The following is a 26,314-nucleotide window of genomic DNA, read 5'->3' as shown; positions in this document are numbered from 1 at the left end:
TGGTATTTCTTTTACTTGTGTGAAGCCATTGATGTTTGCCCTTTGAACAAGGGAGCTTAGCTTTGCTTAGATCAAGTCCTTTGGGCTACGTAAACTAGTTCACTTACTAACTCTTAAAAGTGCCTGTTTCCTCAAACCTTATCATGCAGTTTGCTTTTATCCAGCCATTTTATTTTTTGGCCCTCCTTCCTAACTCTGGAGTCACCAGTACCACTCTGACTAGACCTGGGACTCCGTTTCCAGCCTATTTAGTCATCAGCCAAACAGTCATCAAGGGACAGTCGTCCTTAGAGCAGTGATCTGGAATGGTGGTCGTTCTTGAGTGAGTAGGAATTGCCTCTTATATAGAAGGACTGTCTTTTCTCTTCCTGATATTTGCCAATTTGCAGTTTTAATCTTTTGCTCTGTGACACTGCTAGAAGTTGGAGATGTAAGAATGTATAGGGAAGTGGTTGTCCCTACCTTGTGGTTCCTATATGATGGGTTTTTTTTCTTATTTTTTTTAATATCAGAAACCTATTTTGGTGTTACTGTCAGCTGCTTCTGCAAAATGCCAGTTAATGTGGCACCGTTCGAGTGCATGTTCAAGCACATTCAGGTCCATAAATTACCAGCATCAGAGCAGAGAACTATGCTTGGAAGAACAGGGAAAAAATTGGAAATAGCACTTAGGCTGAAATTTACAAAGGGGAAACCATAAAGTTTGCCAGGTTTTTATAGTGAGGAAATACACTGTAGGGCTAGCATGTTTTCTTCTGTTGTTATGCCATACCTGAAATTGGTGGTGGGTGTATTTTTAAACTAGATACCAGGGGAGCTCTCGAAGGAGTCTAGAGATAGAGCACTAGAATGAATGACTTTTAAAATGTGTGTGTCTGGGATGAATATCTGTCATTCTCCGAAAAGAAGGCTAGTTTTCTCTTTTTCTCTCCTCTTTTCTTTCTTTTTTTTTTTTTGAAATAATTTCAGTGGTTCTTTGAGCAACCAGTAGAGAAAGATGCTTTTGCATAGTCATTCACTTTCACTGGCAGGCTGCTGGTTAATGCCTGTATCCAGCTATCCCGAGTCAGAACTTCGGATTCAGTGTTGACCTTGGACTGCTTTGAAAATTTTTAATATAGGTTTCCAAAGAAATGATCAAGTAGAGCTCATGTAAATATAATTAAGTATAATTCATTTAAGTGCAGTTCTCTGCAGAACTAAGTAAAATGGCTAAGTGATGGTTATTTAGAGTCCCCGAAATGAATGAAAACGTAGACAAGGGTTGTGTGTGCTAGAACAACCATTTTCTATGATTGAATATACTTATTTTCAGTTCCAATTTGCATTAACTTCAGTCTTTTTTATTGTTAAATGAGAAACAGGTTCAGCAGTGTTAATCAGGGTTACTTGGTATCTTGGTCTGTTTGGGCTGATACAACAAAATACTATAGACTTGGTAGCTTGAAAAGAACAGGAATGTGTTGCTCGCAGTTCTGGCCTGGAAGTCTGAGATGAGGGTGCCAGCCTGGTTGCGTGAGGGCCTTCTTTCCTCTTCTGGATGGCAGACTGCTGACTGACTTCTTTCTGTGTCCTCACAGGGCTGAAGAGGCAAGGGAACTCTCTGGGGCCTCTTTTGTAAAGGCACTAATCCCATTCACGAGGGCTCTGCCCTCATTGACCTAAGGCCTCCCAAAGGCCCCACCTAATACCGACACTTTGGGCATTAGGATTTCAACATACAAATTTTGGGAGGAACACAAAAACATTCAGGCCGTAGAACTTGGACTTTTAGACACAGCCAGAGCTTCTAAAGTCATGGTTAAATTCTACATTCTTCCTATCAGCCCACCCTCAATGCCTCTCAAAACTCTGCCATTGTAAAATGGGTATAGAATAAAACTAGCAGTCCCCAGTAAGTCCTTAGAGGGGGGTTATCTCCAAAATGTAACGAATTATATTGTGAACTTGAATTTTAAAGAGAAATGTTCTATTTTGTATGTAGTGTTTGGGTTTTGCTGAATGTGTTGTGGGGGAGGGACTTTTTTTTTAATGACTGGTATGATTCAAATACCATAACATTCACCTTTTAAAAGTTCTGTAGTTTTTTTTAGTATATTCACAAAGTTGTGCTACCTTCCCCACTTGGAGGATGCTGGTTAATCACTGAATTTTCCCAAAGGTGACCTCTTCATGTCACCGAAGTAGAGAAGATCCAGAATCAAAGTAATGTCTGTTTTGTCCTGAAGGGCTTGTAAGCTTTATTATTATGTTAACAAATACCAGTTGATGGGTAGTTAAGTTTAGATAAGATGATAGATCCGGTTCTCCACTAGTTTCTCCACCTGTTTCTCTTTCCTGCCTGCAATAACAATTCTAATAGAAAGGATTTTTCAGATGGGACCGTGAATGGGATAAGTGGGCTGAGGAGATTAGGGAAAGTATTGTTCCTGAGTATTACTTCTTTTCCTGCCTTGACTTGCTGATTATTAGAGATCATTCGTTTTTGGCTCTCTTCATGATTTGTCCTGTTGGAACGGTTCAGGTGTGAGGATGCAGGGAACAAGTGAGGGCATCCGCTAGTGCCGTACCATGTTGAGCAGCTGTTTAAACTGTTAAAATTTTTGATTGGGAATAAACCTTCATTTTTTATTTATTTATTTTTTTTGGCTAAATCTTGGTATGTGGGATCTCAGTTCCCTGACCAGGGATGGAACCCATGCCCCAGAAGCACAGCATGCTAACTGCTGGACCGCAAGGGAATTCCCATGGGAATAAACCTTTAGAGCAGCTTTTATTCAGCACTTTTTGCCTTTTTTTTCCCTTTGTTTATTTTTCACCTTTTCTGGAATTGTACTGCATGAAAAGATAATTAAAATTTATCACAGCAAGTTAGGGAAATATTGTAGAGAACAGATAGATTTTAAGCCTTGTTTTATTTGTGTTTGCTGGAGAGGAAATGTCTTAAAGTGTTAAAATAGTGTTGTCTTTCTGATTGGAGAGAAAGGAATGAAAAAGAGATTTGCATCTTGTGGGGTGAGTTAGCAGTAATAGAATGGAACTTTTTGAGAGGTGAATCTCTGGTTTTGCTCAGATATATGTATAGCAGTTACTGAACAGACATTCGCCTGCCTGCAGGAAGGCAGGATGCTGTGCTAGGCACTCAAAGTGATTCCACCAAGATGGATAACTGGTTCTTAAGGAGTCTAAAAAGGGATCAGATACCCAGTTTACTCTAATGGAAGACACTTAATGGTAAGAGGGCCATATACAAGGTGTAGAAGGCTTTCAAAGCTGAGAAGAATTGTTCACAGGTACCCTTATATAAATAATTTCAGTTGTGAAATCATAAAACCGAGATGTATTTTCTACTAAGTATTCTATGTGAATACCATAACACTGGGGGTGGGTTTTTTGAGGTATAATAAACATATAAAATTCACCCTTCTTGTGTTTCTGTACTTTAAGTTTGCTAGAAATTTGCTAGAGCAGAGCACCAGTCATCTTTACATTACTTACTAGTAGAGGCTTTTTTATTTCATATCAAACAGCAGTGAGTTACTGTGATTCTGGCTGTCTATTGGGCATGTTAATTTACAATTTCATCACTCTGTTCACAGTTCTTAAAAATTTGGGGGAAGCAGGAATTTGGCTACTTAGTTGAAGGTCCTTGATTGTTCTGAGATCCTCAGACTCCTTTTTAGCTGTCATTTGCTGATTCACACCAAAGCTTCTTAAAAGTTGTGTCCTTGTTTTCAATAGATTTTAACAAAGTGTGGCTGGGCTACAGATGTGTAGTGGTTTTTTCATAAATGACTTTGTTCTAAGGAAACCTAGGTGTTAACAGTACTCCAGGTTAAACCAGTCCCCATCATACTCTACTTCCTAGGTGATAGAAACACTTAGCAAGGATGTTTTGAGCATCTTTCACTAGCCTAAGCCTGAGAGTGGTCACACCAAATTCCAGATCACATTCTGACTAAGCAATTGTATGTCACTTCACTTGAAACAAACAAAAAAAGCATACCTTAGCAAACTACTATGTATAAAATAAACTACAAGGATATATTGTACAGCACAGGGAATATAGCCAGTATTTTATAATAACTATAAATGGAAAATAACCTTTACAAATTGTGAATCACTGTGTTGTACACCTGAAACTTATATAATATTGTATATCAACTATACCTCAATTTTTAAAAAAAAAAGTGCGCACCTTAGAATGTCAATTAAATATCATTGTTTTTGCAGTAGATAGGATTTAAATCATAAATAAGACTATCTTTTAGGATTCTTTGAAAAGTAGAGTGGAATTTTAGTTACTCTATAGAAAAGCCTAATCAGGTTAATATGTAGCATTGCTTTAGTGACTGAGTAAATAGGTTCTTAGAATGTTAGGGCTAGGAATGACCTGGCAGTAATACAATCTCATTTTCAGATGAAGAAACTGAAGCATAGAGATGCTGAGTGAACACCCAGGGTCACTCACAGATTTAAGGACACAGCTGAGTCTAGAATCCAAATTTGCCAGCTGCTAATTTAGTGCTCTCTCTGCCACACCGTGCTGTTTAATAACAGGGTAAAAAAAGGGCATGCCTAGAGCTAATGACCACAACCAGCATGGATTTCTGAGAGAGTGGCCCTGGAATTTGTGTTTCTTATATTTCATTCTTAAAGTTTTTGTAATTATTATGGGGCTTTGAAATGCTCATTGTAATAATAAATTTATTGAGTAGTTACCGCGTACTTAATATGCCCTTATCTTCACAACAACCTTTTAAGGTATAGGTACTGTTGACCCATTTTTACAAATATGAAAATTAAGGTTTAGAGAAGCTAAATAAATAGGTGAGGTGACATCCATGAATAAATGGAGAAGTTAGGATTAGACTCTAAATCTGATTTCAAAGCAGGCAATGCTCTAATTTAAAGTAATATTTTGAAATTACTTCTAGATACATTTTAGCAAGTGATATACTCTGTTTACCACTCTGTAACATTGTGCCTTTTTATTTTTACAATGTTAAGTAGTTAAGGCAAAACCATGGACACTTGTATGTGTTCTGTGGGCTTTTCTTTCTGATGTCTGCCTTTACTATTTTCCTGTGTTGTCTGTGGGAGAAGAATGCCTCAATGTGCAATTTTGGTGAGACTGTATGGTCACCTTTGTGCTAGAGAATTTTAGTTTCTTATTCAAGCTGTACTTTAATTTTTCATGGATATTGTTTCTTTAACTCCCTTCTTAGAAAATTGGCACAGATAAAAAATTTTTTTTACTCTATTGAACCCTAATGGAAACTGCTTGAGTTTATTCAGTAAAAATTAACTGCATTATTTATTCTATATTATACACTGCCAACCCGTGGAGATTACAAGAGTAGAGAAAAAAGTCTCCATGTTTCAGAAAACCAGTCATTCTGGAAGTTCATAATCTCCTAGGGAACAAGAACTAAGCTATGTGTGTGGGTGGATCTATAATTGAAAGAAGGGTCATATCCTAGAGGAGTTCAGAAGAGAGCTTATTAGCCCTTCCGGCTGGTGGGGTGAATGGGGAATGGGATGGAAATGGAAAACCAGATAAGGCAAGTTCCTACCACAATTAATGGGATTCCTTCAGAGGTGCTAGAACTGTGCACATGTGGCTATTTAATTTTAAAATTAAATAAAATCTAAAATTCAGTTTAGATTTAGCTACTTGGTCACAGTAGCTACCTTTCAAGTGCTTAATAGCCACATATGGCTAGCGACATCATCACAGCACAGATATAGCACATTTCGGATTTCCATCATTGTAGAAACTTGTGTTGGACAGAATTGTCACACCGCTTCTCACTTCCATGCAGTGTAGGACACTGTGACTTCTGTGACAGCACCGAAGTTTTTTTTTTTTTTTTTCCTTAGTGAACACACCATTTAGCTAACAGAAGTAAGATATTTTAGTTAGGATGGCTATTTTAAATATCTGTAATTACAATAGCGAGGACATGGAAGCAACCTAAATGCCCATCAACAAATGAATGGATAAAGAAGATGTGGCATGTATATACAATGGAATATTACTCAGCTATAAAAAGGAATGAAATGGAGCTATATGTAATGAGGTGGATAGACCTAGAGTCTGTCATACAGAGTGAAGTAAGCCAGAAAGAGAAAAACAAATGTTGTATGTTAACTCATATATACAGAATCTAAAAAAAAAAAAATGGTACCGATGAACCCAGTGACAAGACAAGAATAAGTATGCAGATGCAGAGAATGGACTGGAGGACACGAGGTTGGGGGGGGCGGGGGGTGAAGGGGAAGCTGGGACGAAATGAGAGAGTAGCATAGACATATATATACTACCAACTGTAAAATAGATAGCCAGTGGGAAGTTGCTGTATAACAAAGGGAGATCAACTCAATGATGGATGATGCCTTAGAGGGCCAGGACGGCGAGGGTGGGGGGGAGTCGCAGGAGGAAGAGGATGTGGGGATATATGTATAAAAACAGCTGATTGACTTTGTACCTCGAAAACTGGTACAAGAGTGTAAAGCAATTATATTCCAATAAAGAGCTAAAAAAATAAATAAAATGGGTTCTAATAGAGTATTTCCTATGAATAATTATTTTCTTTTCTGATCTTGTTTGGCCCCCCAAACCAAAAACTACTTCTCTTCTAGAATAAGTGAAGCTTATCTTTCAGCAGCCCATTAAAATTTAGAATTTGTAAATTATAAGATGTTTCTAACTTTGGCAAAATGTATTCTTATAAATTGAAGTGATCTTCTCAGATATTTCCTATGGGAAAATTTTGTAACCTTTAAATGTTAATATTTTCTTTATGTTTAATTTGTACCTAACTTTAAGAATAAAAATACTTTTTCTGTCTAAAAAAAAATCTGTAATTAGTGTGTAAAGAGGATTAGAAATTGGTTTTATATCTAAAGCAGTGCAAATTTAAATTGCTGATTTATGAAGTATATGGATTAAGCACTTTTCAAGAATCAGTCCTCCGTTTGTGTTTAAAACATGTAGCCAGAATTAAAACATGGGTTCATTACCTGCCACATGTATGTTCTTGACTAACTTGTGCTCTACTGTGAACTGGCCAAATAGGAGTCTCCATGTTGAAGTCCTTTGATCCATGATCAAATCTTTAAGAAATTTTTTATATTCTTTAAAAAAAATTAAGCTGAAATCCATATAACATAAAATTAACCATTTTAAAGTGAACAATTCAATGCCATTTAGTACATTCACAGTGTTGTAAAAACTATCACCTCTGTCTAGTTTCAAAACTTTTTTATCACCCCAAAAGGAAACCTGTACCCATTAAGCAGTTACTTTCCATTCCCCTTTCCTTCCAGCTTCTGGCAACCACCAGTCTGCTTTTGGCCTCTGGATTTATCTATTCTGAATGTTTCATGTCAGTGGAATGGTATAACATGTGACCTTTTGTGACTGGCTTATTTTGCCATGATCAAATTTAACTAGCATTTTTTTTTAAAGCTCTTTATTGGAATTAACTAGCAATTTTAAGATGCAGATTACCATCTGTGTTAAAACACAGTACTGTTGCCCAACTGTCTTTTGGTAAAATCTTCTTGTTTTAAAAATTGTGGTAATTTACTACAATTGTTAGTTTCTCCTTTTAACTTAGGGTGTGGCAGTTTTATTCATTCGTACGCTCTGATAACTTTCCTACTTAATTAGAATTATTCCTTTGAATACTTGATAAGGATATGTTTCTGAACATGGAGATACAATTGGAAAATATGAAACCGTAATTTCATTCCTTGGGAGTTTTACTTCTAGACTTTCACTAACAGATATGAACCATGCAGGACTTGAGAAATCAAATACTAATAGTCATCTATTTGCTAACCATGAACAGATGACTTTGGGCCTAGTAGAATTCTAAGCCCAGGATCAACAGTAACCAGTAAAATCTGAATATGACATGCATGATGAATAAGACCAGAGCAGAATGAACAAGAAGGGGTTGCGTGTGTGTGTGTGTGTGTGTGTGTGTGTGTGTGGAGACTGGGTACAACTATATTGAGAAGCTTCAATTTAAGGAACATCTTATTATATCTGTGATTTTTCTGGTTCATTATTCCAAAAACATCAGTTTGCAAATGTCACTAGCATTGCCATTAAGTTTATAATGTCATCCATGGTCTGAATGCATGCAAAGCTTTTTCCCACCATGGGGAAACTATGGTCAGCTGCTTATTTGGGGGCTCTGTAATAATATCTTTAGGTGTATGTTAAGCATTTAATTGCTTTTGATGCTTAACTCTGTCTCTGTAAGCTTTATAAACTTAAGATAAACATACTATAAAACTAAGATATTTTGAAAAATAAAACCGTGAACCGATTTTCCATTTCACCCGTGGGGGTGAACTCATGACTGACGTCATAGTCAGAGAAGTGCCTTACAGCCTAATGCATGTATTGTTACTGTATATTTGTCAATTTAAGAGTTGGTTCTAGAATTAGGTAGCCAGGTGTATGTACTATACTTCATTTTATAAAGCCCACTTGCAGTTGGAGTTATCTTACTAAGTGACAGGAGAGCCCATCACACCAGTTATCTGTCTTTTCCTGCCTTAAAATATTTGTACATCATCACTTTCTCAGTTTAATTTCTCTGAGTGATTTTCATCAGAGATATCTGAGGAAGAGCAAAGTGGCACTTACATAACTTGGAAAAGTCCAGTTGAGTCTGATATGTCTGAATGTGAGATGGTAGTTATCTATTTTACAGGGTCTTCAGGGGAATTAAATGAGATAGCAGGTAGCACATAAGGGCTCAATAAAAATTAACTGGAGTTAGAGTAATTTGCCACCACCCCCACCCCCACCTCCAGCATGTAGAGATTGGCGAGTGCTTCTTATGCCCGTCTAGCCCACAATAGACACTCAATACATGTTAGGTGTTAGAATCGAGTTGATGCTCAGTCCATGGTAGGAGGAGACTCATATTTGTTGAATACCTACTAGGTGCCACAAGTTATTTAATTGATACTAAACAAATGTATTCTCTTATTTAATCCTGTCTGGCAGATGGCATGTCACTTCCATGATTCAATGAAATAATTGTATCTCGTAACTTACAAATGACAAGCCAGGATTTAAAGCAGGAGTCAGCTCAGTTCTATCCTCTTGCTACTACTCTGTGCCACCTCCCCCATCCCTAGGGTGGTGTATGAGCTTGATTCATTTACCACTGCCTGGCTTTCTCTGAAAATTGAGTAATTTTTCCTTATCTTACCTATAAACTTTTCTTAACAGGAAAACAAAAAAAGGTTAATCTATATTATGTCTGAAGTACAGTTCCTGTTACCTTCCAAACTGAGTTCAAAGGATTTTCCCCCCAGTTTCTGTTAAAATACCCTGCTAACCACATAAATTGGGGTCATCTTAGACTTTTTGTTCTTCATTTCTTCCTACTCCTATCAGCTATTGCTCCCATTATCTTTGCACTTAATCCTTCTAGTTGTACTGCTCATTTGTCCTGATGGCAGATTTATAAGTAGTGTTGTTGGTCTTTCTGTCTTGTAGTGTCTTTACCTTTCTGGTTCATCCAAGTATTACCCTAGAATGATCTTCCTAAGTAACACTTGGCACGTCACTTCTTTCCTCAAAAAAAATTGGTTGCCTTTACCTTTCAGGGACAGGAATTTCTTTCTTTCTTTTAGCTGAGATGCATAGCTTGTGCAATCCCAGTTCCCAGACCAGGGATGGAACCTGGGGCCGTGGCATTGAAAGCCCAGAATCCTAACTATTAGGCCACCAGGGAACTCCCAGGAATTACTTTCTTCGGCACTTCATGTTATTGAAGATTGGGTCCAAAACTTTTGTTGACTTATGGGTAGTAATACTTTCTGGGCAGTGATTTTAAATGTGCAGAAGACAGGACAGCTGTCCTGCCACTGCCACCCTCATTTTGCAGATTATGAATTTACTATTCTTTATTGGTGTGCAGGATTCATGTGACTTCAAATTCTTTGATGTCTTTTTGCATCGTGATTCTTTAAAGCAAGAGTACTTAGATATTGGAATATCATTTACGTTTATCAGATATAAAAAATAAACTTATGTATTGACATATTAGTGTATATTTTGCATACATCTCTTCCAGTGATGTCATAAGATTTGCAGTGTGACCCTTGTGGAAACTGGATTGTTGCTTGACCTTAGAATTCTAATATAGGACAAAACCAGCATCATTGCAGTCATTTTTTCTGAGATGATGTAAGGGCCTATATGCATTTCAGAGACAGCCTATGAATGTCCTTTTAATTTTATTGGTATCGAATAGAATTTATTCAAGGATCTTGATGATAACATGTATGATTATAGAATCTTAAAAAGGACTGATCATTGCCTCCTTGGGCTAGAGCTACCAAGGGAGAATCTAGAGAAGTAATGTGTCTGTTTTTTGTTTTTTAAAATTTATTTATTTATTGGCTGTATTGGGTCTTTGTTGCATGTGCGTGGGCTTTCTCTAGTTTTGGTGAGTGGTGGCTTCTTTTGTTGTGGAGCACAGGCTCTGGGCTTGTGGGCTCAGTAGTTGTGGGCTTAGTTGCTCTGCTGCATGTGGGATCTTCCCAGACCGGGGATGGAACCCACGTCCCCCTGCATTGGCAGGCGGGTTCTTAACCACTATGCCAGCAGGGAAGTCCCAAAGTGTCTTTGTTGAGCAAAATCTCATTTGAGCTGCGCTAGGCTGCACATTACTTTTACAACATCTGTAAAGGGAAAGTTATGAAGCAAATTCAGAGAATAAATATGCTTTTATAAATACATTTCAATTACTGAAAATGTTTTAAAATTAGCTTTAATTGATAGTTTTTCTTTTTGGTAAGTTAAACAGAGACTTCTAATTTGAAAGCCTGAATTAGTTGCCATTGTTCTCAATTATTGAGGTTTTTGTTTTGTTATTGAGCTTCTACTTTTCCTGTATGTTAAGAGATAAGGGAAATGGATGTATACGTTTCAATTTTTAATAAAAATTATTTCTGTTAAACAGCACCTGTGGAATCTTCTCAAGAGGAACAGTCGTTGTGTGAAGGTAATTTTCTGTGATGTGACTCTTTGAACATCTAATTGAGAAAACAAAATATTAAGTTGTCTAGTGTGTAAAGCTAGATACTGTTGTGTAAATATATGTTATATCTCAATTTCTTGTCTAGGTTCAAATTCAGCTGTTAGCATGGAACTTTCAGAACCTGTTGGTAAGAAAATTTCTGACCATATTAATACAGTAATATGAAAATCTTTCACTCTCAAGATTTAAGGTGCAAATGTAAGTGTTATGCTTATTATAATGCCTGCATTTAAAACTACATTTAAAACTGAGTCTTTGCTGTTAGGATCTGGAAAGCAGAATTAATTGAGCATTAACACTGCCATGATAAATTTAGTGATGGCAAATCTAAAAGAAATGCGTGGAGGAAATGCTACAGTCAGTTTGAATAGTTGTACTTGATCCATTTACTTTGTGAAAATGTTCTTCCTTTTTGTAACTTTCTTACCCTTAAGGGTTTCATAGTCCCAAGGTGATTGATAACGTTGATACCAGAGTTCTGCTGTTTACAGAGGAAAAAGAAAAGATCTAAATCTTTTCACATCTTTTTTTGTATTCTGATTTGGAACTTCCCTTTTTTCTACTGTTAGGACATCTTGACAATGGAATAACTGGGCTGATAGGAATGTTAGATCTGTTTATGGTTTTTGTTTGTCCTTATCAAGATGAAGCTACTTTAAAATAGTCTCTACTAGTCTGAGTCAGAGCTCTGATGTCAGCAGTGAGGCCAGCTTATCCGTTTCTGTTGTGAATGAGATTTTCTTGCTTGTGTGTCACTAGGTGTTAGGAAATGGAACTGAATATGTTAAGTTCTATTTGTTTGAAAGTATCTGTGTTTTAAAGCATAGATGATAAACCTTTTTCAGAATACTAAGCTAAAATGTCTAATTTCAGTAGAAAACGGGGAGACAGAAATGTCCCCAGAAGAATCATGGGAGCACAAAGAAGAAATAAATGAAGCAGAGCCAGGGGATGGTTCCTTGGGAGACGGAAGGCCCACAGAGGAAAGTGCCCAGGAGATGATGGAGGAGGAAGAGGAAATACCAAAACCTAAGTCTGTGGTTGCACCGCCAGGTGCTCCTAAGAAAGAACACGTCAATGTAGTATTCATTGGGCATGTAGGTAAGTTGTACTCATAGCAGTGATATAAGAAATGACCAGAGTTATTGGGTACATCAAGCGCAGAACATCTTATTTAGCTACTTGGAAGTGTTTAGTGAAACTGAACCAAATTAATCTGAAATATCTTAACTCAGTAGATTTTTTTTTAGCTGGCAAAACATTGCCAACCCTTTATTCTTGAAAGTTGTAATGGCATGGAGGCTGGAAGAAAATAAGCTTCAGTATATTTGTATGTAGTAGACCAGTGATGATGGCTCAGCATATTATGACATCTGTTAATTAATATCACAGAAAATGTGCCACTATTTTTTGTGTGAACTTCAGTAAATTTTGCAGTATTATCTTTAGGTAGTTTAATTTTGTGTGTATGAGAAATTAATAATTTGGAGTAACTTCTGGATGTTGTCAGGTTGCTGGTTTAGCACGCAAAACAAAACCCTATTTCATTTACTCAGATATTCTCTGACAATCTCACTTATGCCAAAAATTGTGAGAAAATAAGAGAATTAGGTGACCCTTTTTCTTTCCTTTATCTTATCTCTGCCTTCCCCTGAATTTGATGATACACCATTCTACTTTTTTTAGTAGCAAGAACTCCTTTGAAATTTGTAAAGGAACACCTATATTGCCTAAAAATGAAAGCAGACTACCAAAATGTATGTAGTTCATGGATGGGTCTCTGGCTACTTTTGTTCTCATTCAAGGCTTCCCTAGGACAATTCATATTCTGTTGCTGCTGCAGAAGGTCTAGGAGCAATCTGTTAAAGTCTTTCCTTCTTTATCAGTAAAGTAGTGCTAAGTCACTATAGAGCTGCAGGGGGTCTTAGCTTCAAAGGGAGAAGGTGACTAACCAAATCTTATGACCCAGATTCCTATCATTGCAGTTGCTTTTGCAAGCTGTAACTGTGTATGTTAAATGGACCTTTAGTTGTGTTCCTATATAGTGATTGTGTTTTGTTTTGTTTTGTCTTTATTACACCTGTGGTTTGCCTATTATTGATGATGTTGTTACATTTATTTATTTATTTGTTACTTTTAGATGCTGGCAAGTCAACCATTGGAGGACAAATAATGTAAGTATATTTTTTGTTAAATATCTTATGTTATCACTGTAAGACCCTCATGAAACATTAATTAAATGTATTTCTAATAGCTCTCTTTTAGATTTGTTAATAAAAACTAATATAGAACCCTAGATTATGAAAAATCTTAGTCTGTTTTAAATATGATTTTCTTGGAAATAATGAATCTGGGGGAACTGGTTTTTCCTCATGCATCAACTCCTTGAATATATGTGGATTTAATCAAGGACAGTCTGGCAATGTGCTGAATAATTTTTTTTATCATATATAGAAGGTATCTAGGTATGAAAATGCCATGGTTGACTTTTAGTGATGTGTTCTAGAATTGAAAAATAATTAAAATGTCTTTTTAATCTCTCCTAAATTAAACTCATTTCTTTAAGCTGTATCATCAGAGGATCTAGAGGGCATATCTTCATTGTCTTGCCTTGTTAAGTAATCTTATCAGTAGTCTTTCCAATTCTGAAAATCTCCACAACAGACCCTAAAGCAGGCTATTACACAGGAATCCTTACCTAAGGCTCTGTGGAAGGAATTGACATGCCCAGTCGATGTTGTGTTTTAGGAGAGTATATATTTTTTGCTTATGGGCTGGAATTTTCATTGGCATTTCACCAAGATTCTATACCAGAATGGTTAGAAGTATGCACTATGGATGACTGCAGAGAACACATAGAGGCAAAAGCTAAGAACAGGATTTGATCTGGATTGAGTCAAGGGAAGCAGTTAGGTATTATTAAGGAATTATTTAAAAATTATAATGTCATTTTGATTAATATTTTTAAAATATTAAATATTGAAATGTTAGACAATTGCTTGGACAACACTTGGAATTATTTTCTTTTATATAGTATTTACATTTGCTTTTTAAACTTTTATTCTGAAATAATTTTAGACTTATAGAAAGGTTGCAAAAACAGTACAGAGTTGCTATGCAACTTTTATTCAGCCTATCCTAATGTTAACATATGAAATAACCATAGTACAATTATCACAACTAGGGAGTTAATACTGGCACAATACTCTTTTCTAAACTACAGCTCTTACTTGAATTTCACCAGTTTTTCCACCAGTGTTGTTTTTTCTGTTCTAGAATTCCACACTGCATTTAGTTGTTACGTCTCCTTTGTCTCCTTCAATTTGTGACATTTCCTCAGTCTTGTCTTTCATGACCTTCATAATTTGAAGAGCACTGTTCAGTTATTTTATGGGATGTTCCTCAATTTGGGTTTGACTGCTGTTAACAATTAGATTGAGGGTATGCATTTTGGACAACAATATCACAGAAGGTCTGTTGTGCTCTTATCAGAGCATCCTGTCAGGGTGCACATGATAGCAATATTCTGTATGTTTTATTTATTACTAGTGACAATAGCCATGATTACTTGGTTAAGGTGGTGTCTACTAAAATTCTCCACTGCAAAATTACTTTTTTCCCATTATCTTGGGGGAGGTAATTTGATACTGTAAATATCTTTTCCACTGAAACTTTCCATGATTTCAGCATCTACTCCAGTGGTACTTGTACTTTAATGTAGCTTTTTTATGGAGTTCAGATTCCCCTCAAGAGCGTGAAACGTTGCCTAACTTCACAACTGAATAATTTGTGAGTAATTAAATGTTTTTCTTTTCTTTCTTTCAATGTTTTCAGGTATTTGACTGGAATGGTTGACAAAAGGACACTTGAGAAATATGAAAGAGAAGCTAAAGAAAAAAACAGAGAAACTTGGTAAACTTTTATGACACTATAAATTACTTTTAAGGAAACTCTGCCTACTTAATGCTTTTGTAGGCTACTAACATACAAGTTCATGAGGTCTAAAATGGTGTTGTAACAAAGGAAAAGTTTCCCTTCCCCTCATACTACCCAGTAGGAAAGTTCCTGATGACTTCATAACTTAACGCAGAGAAAATTTGGAAACATCCAAACAACCAGGATGACAATAGGAGACTTGTAGGATAAATTATAAAACATCTATTTAATTGAGTCATTACATGGCCACTAAAATTTCATTTATAGCATTTATAGTGGCCAGGAATAAAACTGATGTTAACAGTGGAATTTGGAGAGACAGCAGGTAACATAATAGTACTTAGGGTATGATCATTACGTGAATAAACACTTGAAAGAAAAAAAGAATAGATGGAATTATTGACAGGGATTGCCTTTGCATGGTGAGAGAAAGGGTCAGCTTTTTTCATCTTTCTGACCTTATTTTTTTTAAGTTAACAACCTTTATCTGAATAGGACATTGATGGGTTTTTTTTTTTAATTGTATTTCTGTGTTAAGGGAAAAAAATCCTAATTAATGTAATATTAAAAAATGGATTACTTACTCTGAAATACAGATGATGAAGTAATCTAAATTAAGACCTACTGTTATGGATGGTTTGAATTTATATAAGTAATTTTTATATGGCAAAGAAATATTGAAATAATCTAGCAAGTAACCCTTTCTCCCAAGTGGCGGGTTAGTGGCCTTCACTTTTGAAAGATACCGTTAGACAGCCTTATCTGTATTATACTTTGTGCTAGATGATTTTAAAAATGAAATATAAAGGAACTTATTACTTAACTCATGGTAATATTGGCATTGGTACTAAATAGTCTTTCTCTGTATGTTGTCAGCTTGTTCTCATACATGATGTTTGCTCATAGAATATATAATTGACACTGGCTATACATAAAAACTCCAAGTGTTTGAATCACAAGAATACAAGTTTTAGTCATTTAATTTTTATTTCTACCCAGTCCTGTTCATGATTTAAATGTTGGTAGAAGAATATTTTTAAAACTTTTATGTTCTTATCAGTATTATTCTTATTTTAAAATTATTTCAGGTACTTATCTTGGGCCTTAGACACAAATCAGGAAGAACGAGACAAAGGTAAAACAGTAGAAGTGGGTCGTGCCTATTTTGAAACAGAAAAGAAGCATTTTACAATTCTAGATGCCCCTGGCCACAAGAGTTTTGTCCCGAATATGATTGGTGGTGCTTCACAAGCTGATCTGGCTGTACTGGTAAGGAGGGACGTTTCCAGTTCACCTGTGTATTTGCTAGCAGCCCAACTTAAAATGTAAACATTTGAATTTACCTTCTCAAAGCTAGAATTTAGGTTACAGTGAACAATAATATATACAGTCACAATTTTCGCTTCTCACTTATCTGCCCAAGAAATCTCCATAATTTGATTTACTCAGGAAAATGTTTCATTTTTTCTCTACCATTGCTATTATCTCTTACTGTGTCAGAAATCAGTGTCCGCTGACTGCCAAGCTTAATCCGTTTTGTACTCAATAAATGTACTGTGGGTACAAAAATGAATAAGAAATTATCTGTTTCAAGGTCTTCAGTCAGTTTATAATTTTGAGGGGGGTGGTCAGTGTACTAGCACTGAATCACATACATGTTTGAATTTAAAAAAATAAAGGCATACTATATTTAGAGTTGGGAATCAGAAGAAACATTTACCAAAATCTTAAAGCATTTAAACACTGTGACGTTCAAAAGTACATATAACTCATTTACTTCTATTTTCCTGAAAGAAGCTTCCGATAAAACTGAAAGGAAAGATGTTTTATTGCTAGAAGAGTGTACCTGAATGTGTAAGAATAAACTATCTGATTTCTTGGACTAGGTAATCTCTGCCAGGAAAGGAGAGTTTGAAACGGGATTTGAAAAAGGAGGACAGACAAGAGAACATGCAATGTTGGCAAAGACAGCAGGTGTAAAACACTTAATTGTGCTTATTAATAAGATGGATGATCCAACAGTAAACTGGAGCAATGAGAGGTAAGCTTGGATAGACATGTTAGACATGTCTTTTTTTTTTTTTTTTTTTTTTTTAATTTTAATAGACATGTTAGTGGAATAAAGGATGGTTTTGTTACTGTATGCTTCTTTTCCCCTGGGGTTTTTCTAAACCTTAATTTGTTTAATGTTGAAACTAGAGTTCATTTGCTTTACATTGTAACTGAGTTATTTATAAATATTAATAGATATGAAGAATGTAAAGAGAAATTAGTGCCATTTTTGAAAAAAGTTGGCTTCAATCCCAAAAAGGACATTCACTTCATGCCCTGCTCAGGACTGACGGGAGCAAATCTTAAAGAGCAATCAGATTTCTGCCCTTGGTACATGTAAGTAACCTTTATAAACGTTTGGGTCTTAACAAGTAATTTAAGGAAATATTGACTGTAACCTTGGCGTTGAAAATACCATGACCTTTGTCTTTTAATTGGGTTGTCTTTTTATTATTGAGTTGTTAAGGGTCCCTTATCAGATAATGCTATTTGCAAGTATTTCCTCCCATTCTGTGGGCTGTCTTTTCACTTTCTTGATGGTGTCCTTTGAAGCACAAAAGGTCTTAATTCTGATGAAGCCTGGTTTATTTTTTTCTCTTAATTGTGCTTTTGGTGTCATGCTTAGGGAAATGTTGCCTAATCCAGTCCTAAAGTGTTAGCCCTGTTATTTTCATTTAAGCCTATTGAAGCTCTTAGGGGTGTGTTTCATTTTGGATTAATTTTTTGTAAGGTAAATCCTCGATTACTTTACCTTTGTGAGTGTTTAAATTGGGAAGTGTGAGTCTTTAATTATTTTGGCTGTTCTTGGTCCCTTGAATTTCCACATGAACAATAGGCTCAGCTTGTCAATTTCTGCAAAAAGGCAGCTGGGATTTTAATAAGGATTGCACTGAATTTGTAGATTAGTTTGAGGGGAGCACTGCGATCTTGGGAATATTAAGCCTCACAATCCATATACTGTAGTTTTAAAGGGGAAATTATTAATATTTTATAGAGTCCTGATTTCAGAGCTGGAAAACTCCATAAAAATTAAGTAATAGAGTGAAGTCACTATTATATGTGGGCTATTTGCCATAAAATATTTTTCTCAATCTTAATAAATTTATGGAGAAGCTTTTTCATTATATTGACCTTTTTGGTTTTTTTTTTTAATTTTCAGAGGAATAATTGAGATGAACTGGGTAATAAAAAGGTTGAACGAAAAGAGTACATGGTTAGAATGGAAATATTATAACCACTTTTTTGTATAGAGTCATGTAATTTCTTAAAATTTTAACATTTATGTTGACTCTCTTTAATGGATATTGTTATGTTCTCAGTGGATTACCATTTATTCCATATCTGGATAATTTGCCAAACTTCAATAGATCAGTTGATGGACCAATCAGGCTGCCAATCGTGGATAAGTACAAGGTACCCAAAATGTTCAAGAAATTGGGTTTTATGGGAGGTGATAAATTATTTTGTATTTTGTTTTAAATTATGAAATAACTAATAATTAATAATGTAACATAGATGTCTCCTTTTTAATGGCTATATATTATTCAGCAGTGTAGGTAGACCATAATTTAATCTATAGGCTTAGTTTATTTCAGCTGTTTTCCAGTGAGCCAATGATCATTTTTTAGAGAGAGACTCCTATAAGTAAAACTGCTGGAAGGGTTTGATGGACACAGACAAACAGCCTTCCAAAATACAGCACTAACTTACATGACCACCAGCAGTATGAGTGCCAGTTTTACCATAGCCTCACCAACACTGGATGTTAGTCTTTAAAAAAATAAGCTTCACTATTTTTAACTAGGTTTTCAGCTTCATTTTTTAAATATGGCACTATCAATATGTAATATTTTGCCCATCTCAAATACTTCATTCTTTTCATTAGCTTCATGCTAAATTTCTTGAATAAGAATTTTCCCAATTTTATAAGAGGGAGAAGTTTCAGATATTTTTGAGAGAAGCTGAATTTGAACAAATACTCCAGATCTTCAAACAAAATTTTACACCGTCTCCTGCAATGTGCTTTCTTTTTAAATCCTAGGCATATTTTTTATTAGTATTATAATTATATATATGCTTATGACACAAATATACAGTATTTGTTATCTTTAATCCTAAGCATTCTGCCACCTGAGCCAAAGATTTTCTTTTATGAGTAAGCCCTGCAAGATTTCACTTTGCTTTGTTGAACTACTGTAGAGCACTAATAGAAGTCTGACATTTGGTTTTTTATTTTAAATTTAAACAGGATATGGGCACTGTGGTCCTGGGAAAGCTGGAATCGGGGTCTATTTGTAAAGGCCAGCAGCTTGTGATGATGCCAAACAAGGTAAGAATTAGTAATGCTCTTACATATTTAAATTTGCTCTTGAAAATTAGCAAGGATCCAGAACTTTTTAATCTTAGGGGTTTCACTAAAAGAAACAACTTTTTAAATCCAGGATTTTGTTTTATTAATGTCAAGTACAAAATTTATGGACAAGAGTATGGACAAATGGAGAAGGGACAGTATTAGCTCCATGTTAGAGTTAAAAGGTACATCATCATGAAAGCTTCAGCTCCATTATTTTATAAGAAGTAATAGAGATCTGAAGTGGTCAAGTGACTTCTTCTGTTAACACAACAGATTAGTAAGTGAGCCAGGGATGAAAACTCAGGTTTAATCGTGATATAATGAGATTTCTTTTATTTTTTGTACATAGTTACATTGGATATTATAAAATAATGTGTCCAAGCTATGCTCTTAATTTATTTTGGGAGAAGAGGATTTGCCTTTATCATAAATGGGTCTTTCCGTAACTCTCTTTCTACCTTATTGTTGTTTCTTCATTATTGGAGAGGGTTTCATTAAATAACATGCAAAAATCTTTATGAACTTTTCCTTTGTGTTATTTCTGACTGCTCAGTTGCTGTTAATTGCAGATGGTGTGTTACTAAAAAACCTTTACCTGTTTTACAGAGGACTTTGCTAACAATCTAGAGGTGTTACTTATGTAGGAAACTAGGCCTCGATCATCAGAACCTCCAAATAGAGATTTTGTTAGATTTAACTGAGAGTTTCTTTACCCTGCTTATTCTAGGCACAGTGAATTACAAAAGGTAATTGTCAGTATATTGTTTAGGTATAATTGGAACCTTATAAATTATACTTTGGGGTTTCTTGATGCCTTGGAGATCAGAGTATCCTATCATGGTATCTTTTTTTCTAAGGTAATTATCTCTGCAACTTGAAGGTTAATGATGAATGAAAATAGTGGTCAGTTTGAATCCTTGCTCTCTTTTATCTGTTGAGCAGTCACAGAAGTCAGATTTGCTTGTAGAGATGGAAGGAAGGAGCTGGGGGAAGAAGAATGGGGGAGTGACTACTTAATGGGTATAGTTTCCTTCTGGGGTGATGAAGATGTTTTGGATCCAGATATTGGTGATGGTTGTACACCACTATGGATGTAGATGCCACTGAAACATACAATGTAAAATGGTTTAAAAAGGTAAATTTTCTGAGTATTTTATCACAATAGAGAGAAAAGGACTTAATATGGGCAGGTGAACTTAGTGCTGGATTATAGCTAAAGGTAAAGGGCCTTAATATACTAGTTATTGTAGAAGCTGTCACTTTATACTAATAACTAAGCAGGTCAGTGTACCATATCTTATAGTTGTTAATTAAGCATTAAAAACTCAGTTCACTTTAGTTCCCTGAGTCTCAGTGGAATAGAGTGTTTTATAAGATGTAGATGCCAGACTATTTTACATTAAAAAATTAATAGGCAACCTACAGAACGGGAGTAAAAAATTATATATCATAAATCTGATTAAGGGGTTACTATCCATAATATATCAAGAACTCCTGTAGTTCAACAACAAAAAGAAACAACCTTACTAAAAAATCAGCAAAGGACAGACATTTCTGCAAAGAAGACGTACAATGGCCAACAAACACATGAAAAGATGCTCAACATCACTAATCACTAGGAAAATACAAATCAGAGTCACAATGAGATAACACCTCATGGCTATCTGGATGGCTACTACCAAAAAAAAAAAACAAAACCCCACAAAAACCCAGAAAATAACAAATGCTGGTGAGGATGTGGAGAAATTGGAACCTCTGTGCACTGCTGGCAGGATGGTAAAATTGTTCAGCTGCTGTGGAAAACAATGGCATTTATTCAGAAAAGTTAAAAATAGAATAATCATTATCCAGCAGTTCCACATCTTGGTATATACCTTAAAGAACTGAAAGGAGACCTTGAAGAACTGATGCTCATAGCAGCATTATTCACAATAGCCAAAACATGGGAGCATCCTCTAGTGTCCATTGATGGATGAATGAGCAAACAACATGTGGTGTCTACATACAAGAGAATATTACCTCAGCTTAAAAAGGAAGGAAATTCTAACATAGGCTATAACATGGATGAACCTGGAGGGGATTATACTAAGTGAAATAAGCCGGACACAAAAAGATAAATCAAATATGACTCTACTTATGTGAGGTACTTAGAGTAGGTAAAATCCTTAATACCTTTCATAAAGTACGAATTTGTTGGTCCTAATTTTTCATAGGTATGGATTAGAGATTAGACTTGCTGTATTGTGTTTAGCTATAAAAGTTCTTATTTGGGGAGAGGAATTGTTATGCTGGATTATTTGGGCAAAAAGTATTAAACAATACTTGTTTAATTGTATATGATGGAACTGCTGGTTTTTACCCCTTTATCCCATTACTGTAAAGAATTTGCTAGCAAATATGGCTGTATTACCAGTTCTTGGAATGAATTTCGACAGGTTATTGATAAGGTATAAGCTGCCTTTTGGGGAAGAAAGCTATTATTTGTATATGTGTGTGTATGGGGAAACTACTAGAGTTTAGCAAGTGATCGTTTGTGGAATTCTGGTATGGAATATAATGATTTTGGATTCTCTACTGTTTATCTATCATCATGAGAAAGTTCATTTTCGTCTTGAAGGCTTTATTTTTTGTTGTTTTCCGTTATGTATTTTAAAAACATGAATTATCTCCAAGGGCAGAAATGGAATAAAATATGGGACTACTTGTGGGTACTGCTTTTAAAATTTTTCCCATATATATGCTCTTTAAAAAAAAATTGTGGTAAAAGATAAATTTTTACCATTAATGACATTTAGTACATTTATAGTATTTTGCAACCATCACCACTGTCTAGTTCCAGAACATTTTCATCACCCCAAAAGGAAATCTTGTACCTATTAAACAATGCACTTTTAGAGCTTAATTGTTCAAATAACCTTAGAAAAGTACATTCTTCAGATGTTTGGGGGATTGATAGGTAATGGAAGCTATGTCTGTTAAATATAATAATAATAATTACATCTATAAAATTAAAATCCAAATTTTAGATTTAATGTTTTAGTTTTGAAAAAGTAAAAAAAGGCAAATGCTACTTTATACTTGTTCTATTTGGAAATTATTAGGATGTGATATTAAAAAGATGACAGGGACTTCTCTGGTGGCGCAGTGGTTAAGACTCTGAGCTCCCAATGCAGGGGGTTTGGGTTCGATCCCTGGTCAGGGAACTAGATGCTACATGCATGCTGCAACTAAGGAGCCTGCCTGCCACAACTAAGACCCAGCGCAACCAAATAAATAATTTTTTTTTAAAGATGACAGATAAATCTTTTAATTGGCAGTTTGTACTTCTGGGATATGATTTTCATTAAGTTTGTGTCATACAAACGTGATAGAATTTTATACTCAAAGGATTATTTTGGCTAATCAACAGCCACAGAAAAATGTGACTTGCGAGTCTTCAGCACACAGATCATTTTCTATTCTATAATGCAGTGAATGTGTCAAAAAAAATCTCCAATCTTGGTTTCTTTTTAAGCACAATGTGGAAGTTCTTGGAATCCTTTCCGATGATGTAGAAACTGATTCTGTAGCCCCAGGCGAAAACCTTAAAATCAGACTGAAAGGAATTGAAGAGGAGGAGATTCTTCCAGGGTTCATACTTTGTGACCCTAATAATCTTTGTCATTCTGGTCGCACATTTGACGCCCAGGTAAGCCAGTTATTGTAATTATCATAATGATCTTTACTACTGTCTAAATGAAACTAGAATTTAAATGTCCTTTGTCCTGATTATTGGTGACATGCCATTGTGTGCAGAAGGGAAATTGAGAATAAACCATATATAGAGATCACAACAGCTGTGATGTATATCAAACACATAAGGTCTTTTAAGATGGTGCAAGTACTGGGTAGATAGTATTCTCTGTAAGTTCCCTTTTATTTTTTATTTCCTATTGATAATATATAGTGATACTTATGTTTTGCTCAAAGTATCTTTCATTTTAAGTAGAGCGTAGCTGCCTTGGAAGTCATGGTTGGTCTGCTCATTCAGAGCAAATAACTTTGCAGACAGAAAAGCACATATATTTTCTCCATGTTATTAGCACCGTGACCTCTCCAGAAGAATGACAGAGTAAGTGATTGGTACAGCTCACAGAATTTTTGAGTTCTAAGATATGATGACTAATCAAGTTAGATTTTGATGTCAGATACAAGGTTAACTTTGGACCTTGAGTATTGGGAAATGGATAAAGCTATAAGTTCACATCTAGGAGGAAAAAACCTAGCATGTGAGCAGCAACTTAATTCCTTGGTGGGGAAAATAGAGCAAAGGCTTCCCAGAGAAGAAAGTCTGTCTGTGTCCTTAAAGTTTGGGCACTTGCCAAGATCAGTGGGGTAAGGATATCAAAGTTCATGTTTGGAGGTAAGGCAACCTGATCTATCACTTTAACACAAAAATAAATTGGTGCCCTATGGAGACTGTGAGTTACAGATTCAGTTCTTCTTTATCTAGGGATAAAGATGTGAATTTTTCTGTTTGACAGATAGTGATTATAGAGCACAAATCCATTATCTGCCCGGGTTATAATGCGGTGCTGCATATCCATACCTGTATTGAAGAAGTGGAAATAACAGTGAGTTGTTTTTTTTTTTTAAGATAATTGGGGTTTTGTTTTAAGACCATTTCATCTTGATAATTTTTGATCAGCAGTAGTGATGTATTCTTATTTGCACTCCTAGCATTATTCTAATCTCATCCTTTTTTCTTGTATAGGCCTTAATCTGTTTGGTAGACAAAAAATCAGGAGAAAAAAGTAAGACTCGACCGCGTTTTGTGAAACAAGATCAAGTATGCATTGCCCGCTTGAGAACAGCAGGAACCATCTGCCTTGAGACCTTTAAAGACTTCCCTCAGATGGGTCGTTTTACTTTAAGAGATGAGGGTAAGCCTATAAATTGATGTCTAGCAGTATATCTAAGATGCTTAGCTTTGGTAATCTTCATTCTGAGTACAGTGTACATTGCAAGTTTGTAGGAAACTGGAATACTTGTTTTATAATATATTCATATAATAAATGTTTTATGAGTTGAACAGCAGACAGACTTGACCACACATCTTAGTAGGGATGCTCTAGATGAATAGAAGTTTAATATTCATGTTCTGTGTGTATGTGCATTTCTGCCTACCTGAGTGGATTGGAATGGCTGTAATTTTCCTATCTCACAGCCATGAAACTCTTTGGTATCATGGAAACAAAATGACTTTTATTAAACATTTCTCTATAGATTGTTATATTAACTGAGATAACCATTTTAAGCCTATGGAAAACTTTACGGTTCACTTGAAATATAGAATAGTCAGTTCACATATTAGTTCCAGTTCCAGTCAGCAAAAACTTTACTATCTCCTGCATGGCAGGAACCGTGCCAAGCACTGGGAGTATGATGCGTATGGTCCCTGAGTCATATTTTGGGGAAATCTGTATAAAGGTGGTATCCATTTAAAGTCATTATAAAGTGGTATCCATTTAAAGTCATTATCTTAAAACTTTCCTTGGCGACAGTGAAACTGGTTATTGGATTTGTCCTACTAATATAACAAAATTTTAGTTACCTGATAAAATCAGGCAGAAGAAATTAATGTAACAAGAATTTTAACCTCAGAATTTTTTTTCTTTCTTTCTTTGTAGAGTAGCTAGTCTTTTAGGTTTTTCACAAGACCTAATGGGTTTTGCACCTCTTATAGTAGGACTGAGAGCCCTATTTAACAGCTTTTAATGAGATCATTTACATACCATGAAATTGACCTGTTTTAAGTATACAGTTCAGTGAATTTAGCATGCTTACAGAGTTGTGCAGTCACCCCCACATTCTAATTTTATAACATCCAGAACATCTAAAAAGGAACCCTAATTCCTACCCCCAGCCTTAGACAACCATAAATCTACTTTTTCTTTCTGCCTTTTTTTACACGACATATAATCATATAGTTTGTGGCCTTTAGCGTCTAGTTTATTTCACTCAGCATGTTTTTGAGGTTCAGCCATGTTGTGGCATGTATTGTATGTAATTCATTCCTTTTTATTTCCAAATCGTATTCCATTGTACGGACATCCATGTTTTACTTCTCTGAGAGAAAATCATATCTCCGGTTCCCCTTGACTAATCAGAAATCATGTCTTTGATGGTAAAGCTGGTTAATTAGTAATTTACATTGTAAAATAATGGTTTAAAATAATGTTTTAATATCTTACATAGCCTTGCTGTTAACTACTGAAAAGGTTTTTTAAAAATTTCATTTCTAGGTAAGACCATTGCAATTGGAAAAGTTCTGAAACTGGTTCCAGAGAAAGACTAAGCATTTTCTTGATGACCCTGCACAATACTGTGAGGAAAATTGACTGCAAAAGCCTCCTTCACACCGCCTTCTCTTATTTTCTGCCCATTGACAAACCTCTCCCCATATTTTGCAAAGACAAAAAATTCACAGCAAAAGTCCACATTATGTCAGCTTTCTCATATTGAGAGCTCTGCTATGCCACTGTTGAATTTTTCCCAAGATTTTTTTCTTCCCCTCTCAAACTCTGCTTCCTTGGAGATTTGGCAATAGCTTTGTAAGTGATGTGGACATAATTGCCTACAATAATGAAAACCTACCATGAATTTTTTTATTTTTCATTTCCCCTTAGGCATACTTGGTCTTTTTTTTTCCCCAGGCAGATCATTCTGAGTGTGCGAGTGTGTGTGCACATGTTACAACGACAACTACCATGTTAATAAAATATTCAATTTGAAACCCTTTTCGGTATTTGAATTGCTTTTGAATAATGTTTTTTATCTGGATGTAACATTGTTGCATTAGCTTTTTAACTTTACCAAGTAATTGAGTACATTTTATTACTTGGACTTTTCT

At 35.3% G+C, this 26,314-nt stretch overlaps 1 protein-coding gene across 1 annotated transcript in view; it reads left to right on the top strand.

Moving 5' to 3' along the window:
* Positions 1-26,197, top strand: part of GSPT1 (G1 to S phase transition 1) — a 28,034-nt gene extending 1,837 nt beyond the window's left edge. Inside the window, exons 2-15 of the mRNA XM_057749762.1 lie at positions 11,004-11,045; positions 11,167-11,208; positions 11,955-12,182; positions 13,222-13,255; positions 14,916-14,993; positions 16,106-16,286; positions 16,904-17,058; positions 17,265-17,405; positions 18,389-18,482; positions 19,318-19,398; positions 22,937-23,110; positions 23,946-24,035; positions 24,176-24,344; positions 25,707-26,197. Of these exons, the coding sequence (XP_057605745.1) occupies positions 11,004-11,045; positions 11,167-11,208; positions 11,955-12,182; positions 13,222-13,255; positions 14,916-14,993; positions 16,106-16,286; positions 16,904-17,058; positions 17,265-17,405; positions 18,389-18,482; positions 19,318-19,398; positions 22,937-23,110; positions 23,946-24,035; positions 24,176-24,344; positions 25,707-25,759 (1,562 nt within the window). The 3' untranslated portion in view covers positions 25,760-26,197. The remainder of the gene's footprint in view (positions 1-11,003; positions 11,046-11,166; positions 11,209-11,954; positions 12,183-13,221; positions 13,256-14,915; positions 14,994-16,105; positions 16,287-16,903; positions 17,059-17,264; positions 17,406-18,388; positions 18,483-19,317; positions 19,399-22,936; positions 23,111-23,945; positions 24,036-24,175; positions 24,345-25,706) is intronic.
* The last annotated feature ends 117 nt before the right edge of the window (positions 26,198-26,314 follow it).

This window comes from Hippopotamus amphibius, chromosome 9 (assembly GCF_030028045.1).
Source record: "Hippopotamus amphibius kiboko isolate mHipAmp2 chromosome 9, mHipAmp2.hap2, whole genome shotgun sequence".
NCBI lineage: Eukaryota > Metazoa > Chordata > Mammalia > Artiodactyla > Hippopotamidae > Hippopotamus > Hippopotamus amphibius.
The sequence above is the reverse complement of the archived record's forward strand: the minus strand, read 5'-3'. Positions and strand labels throughout refer to the sequence as shown.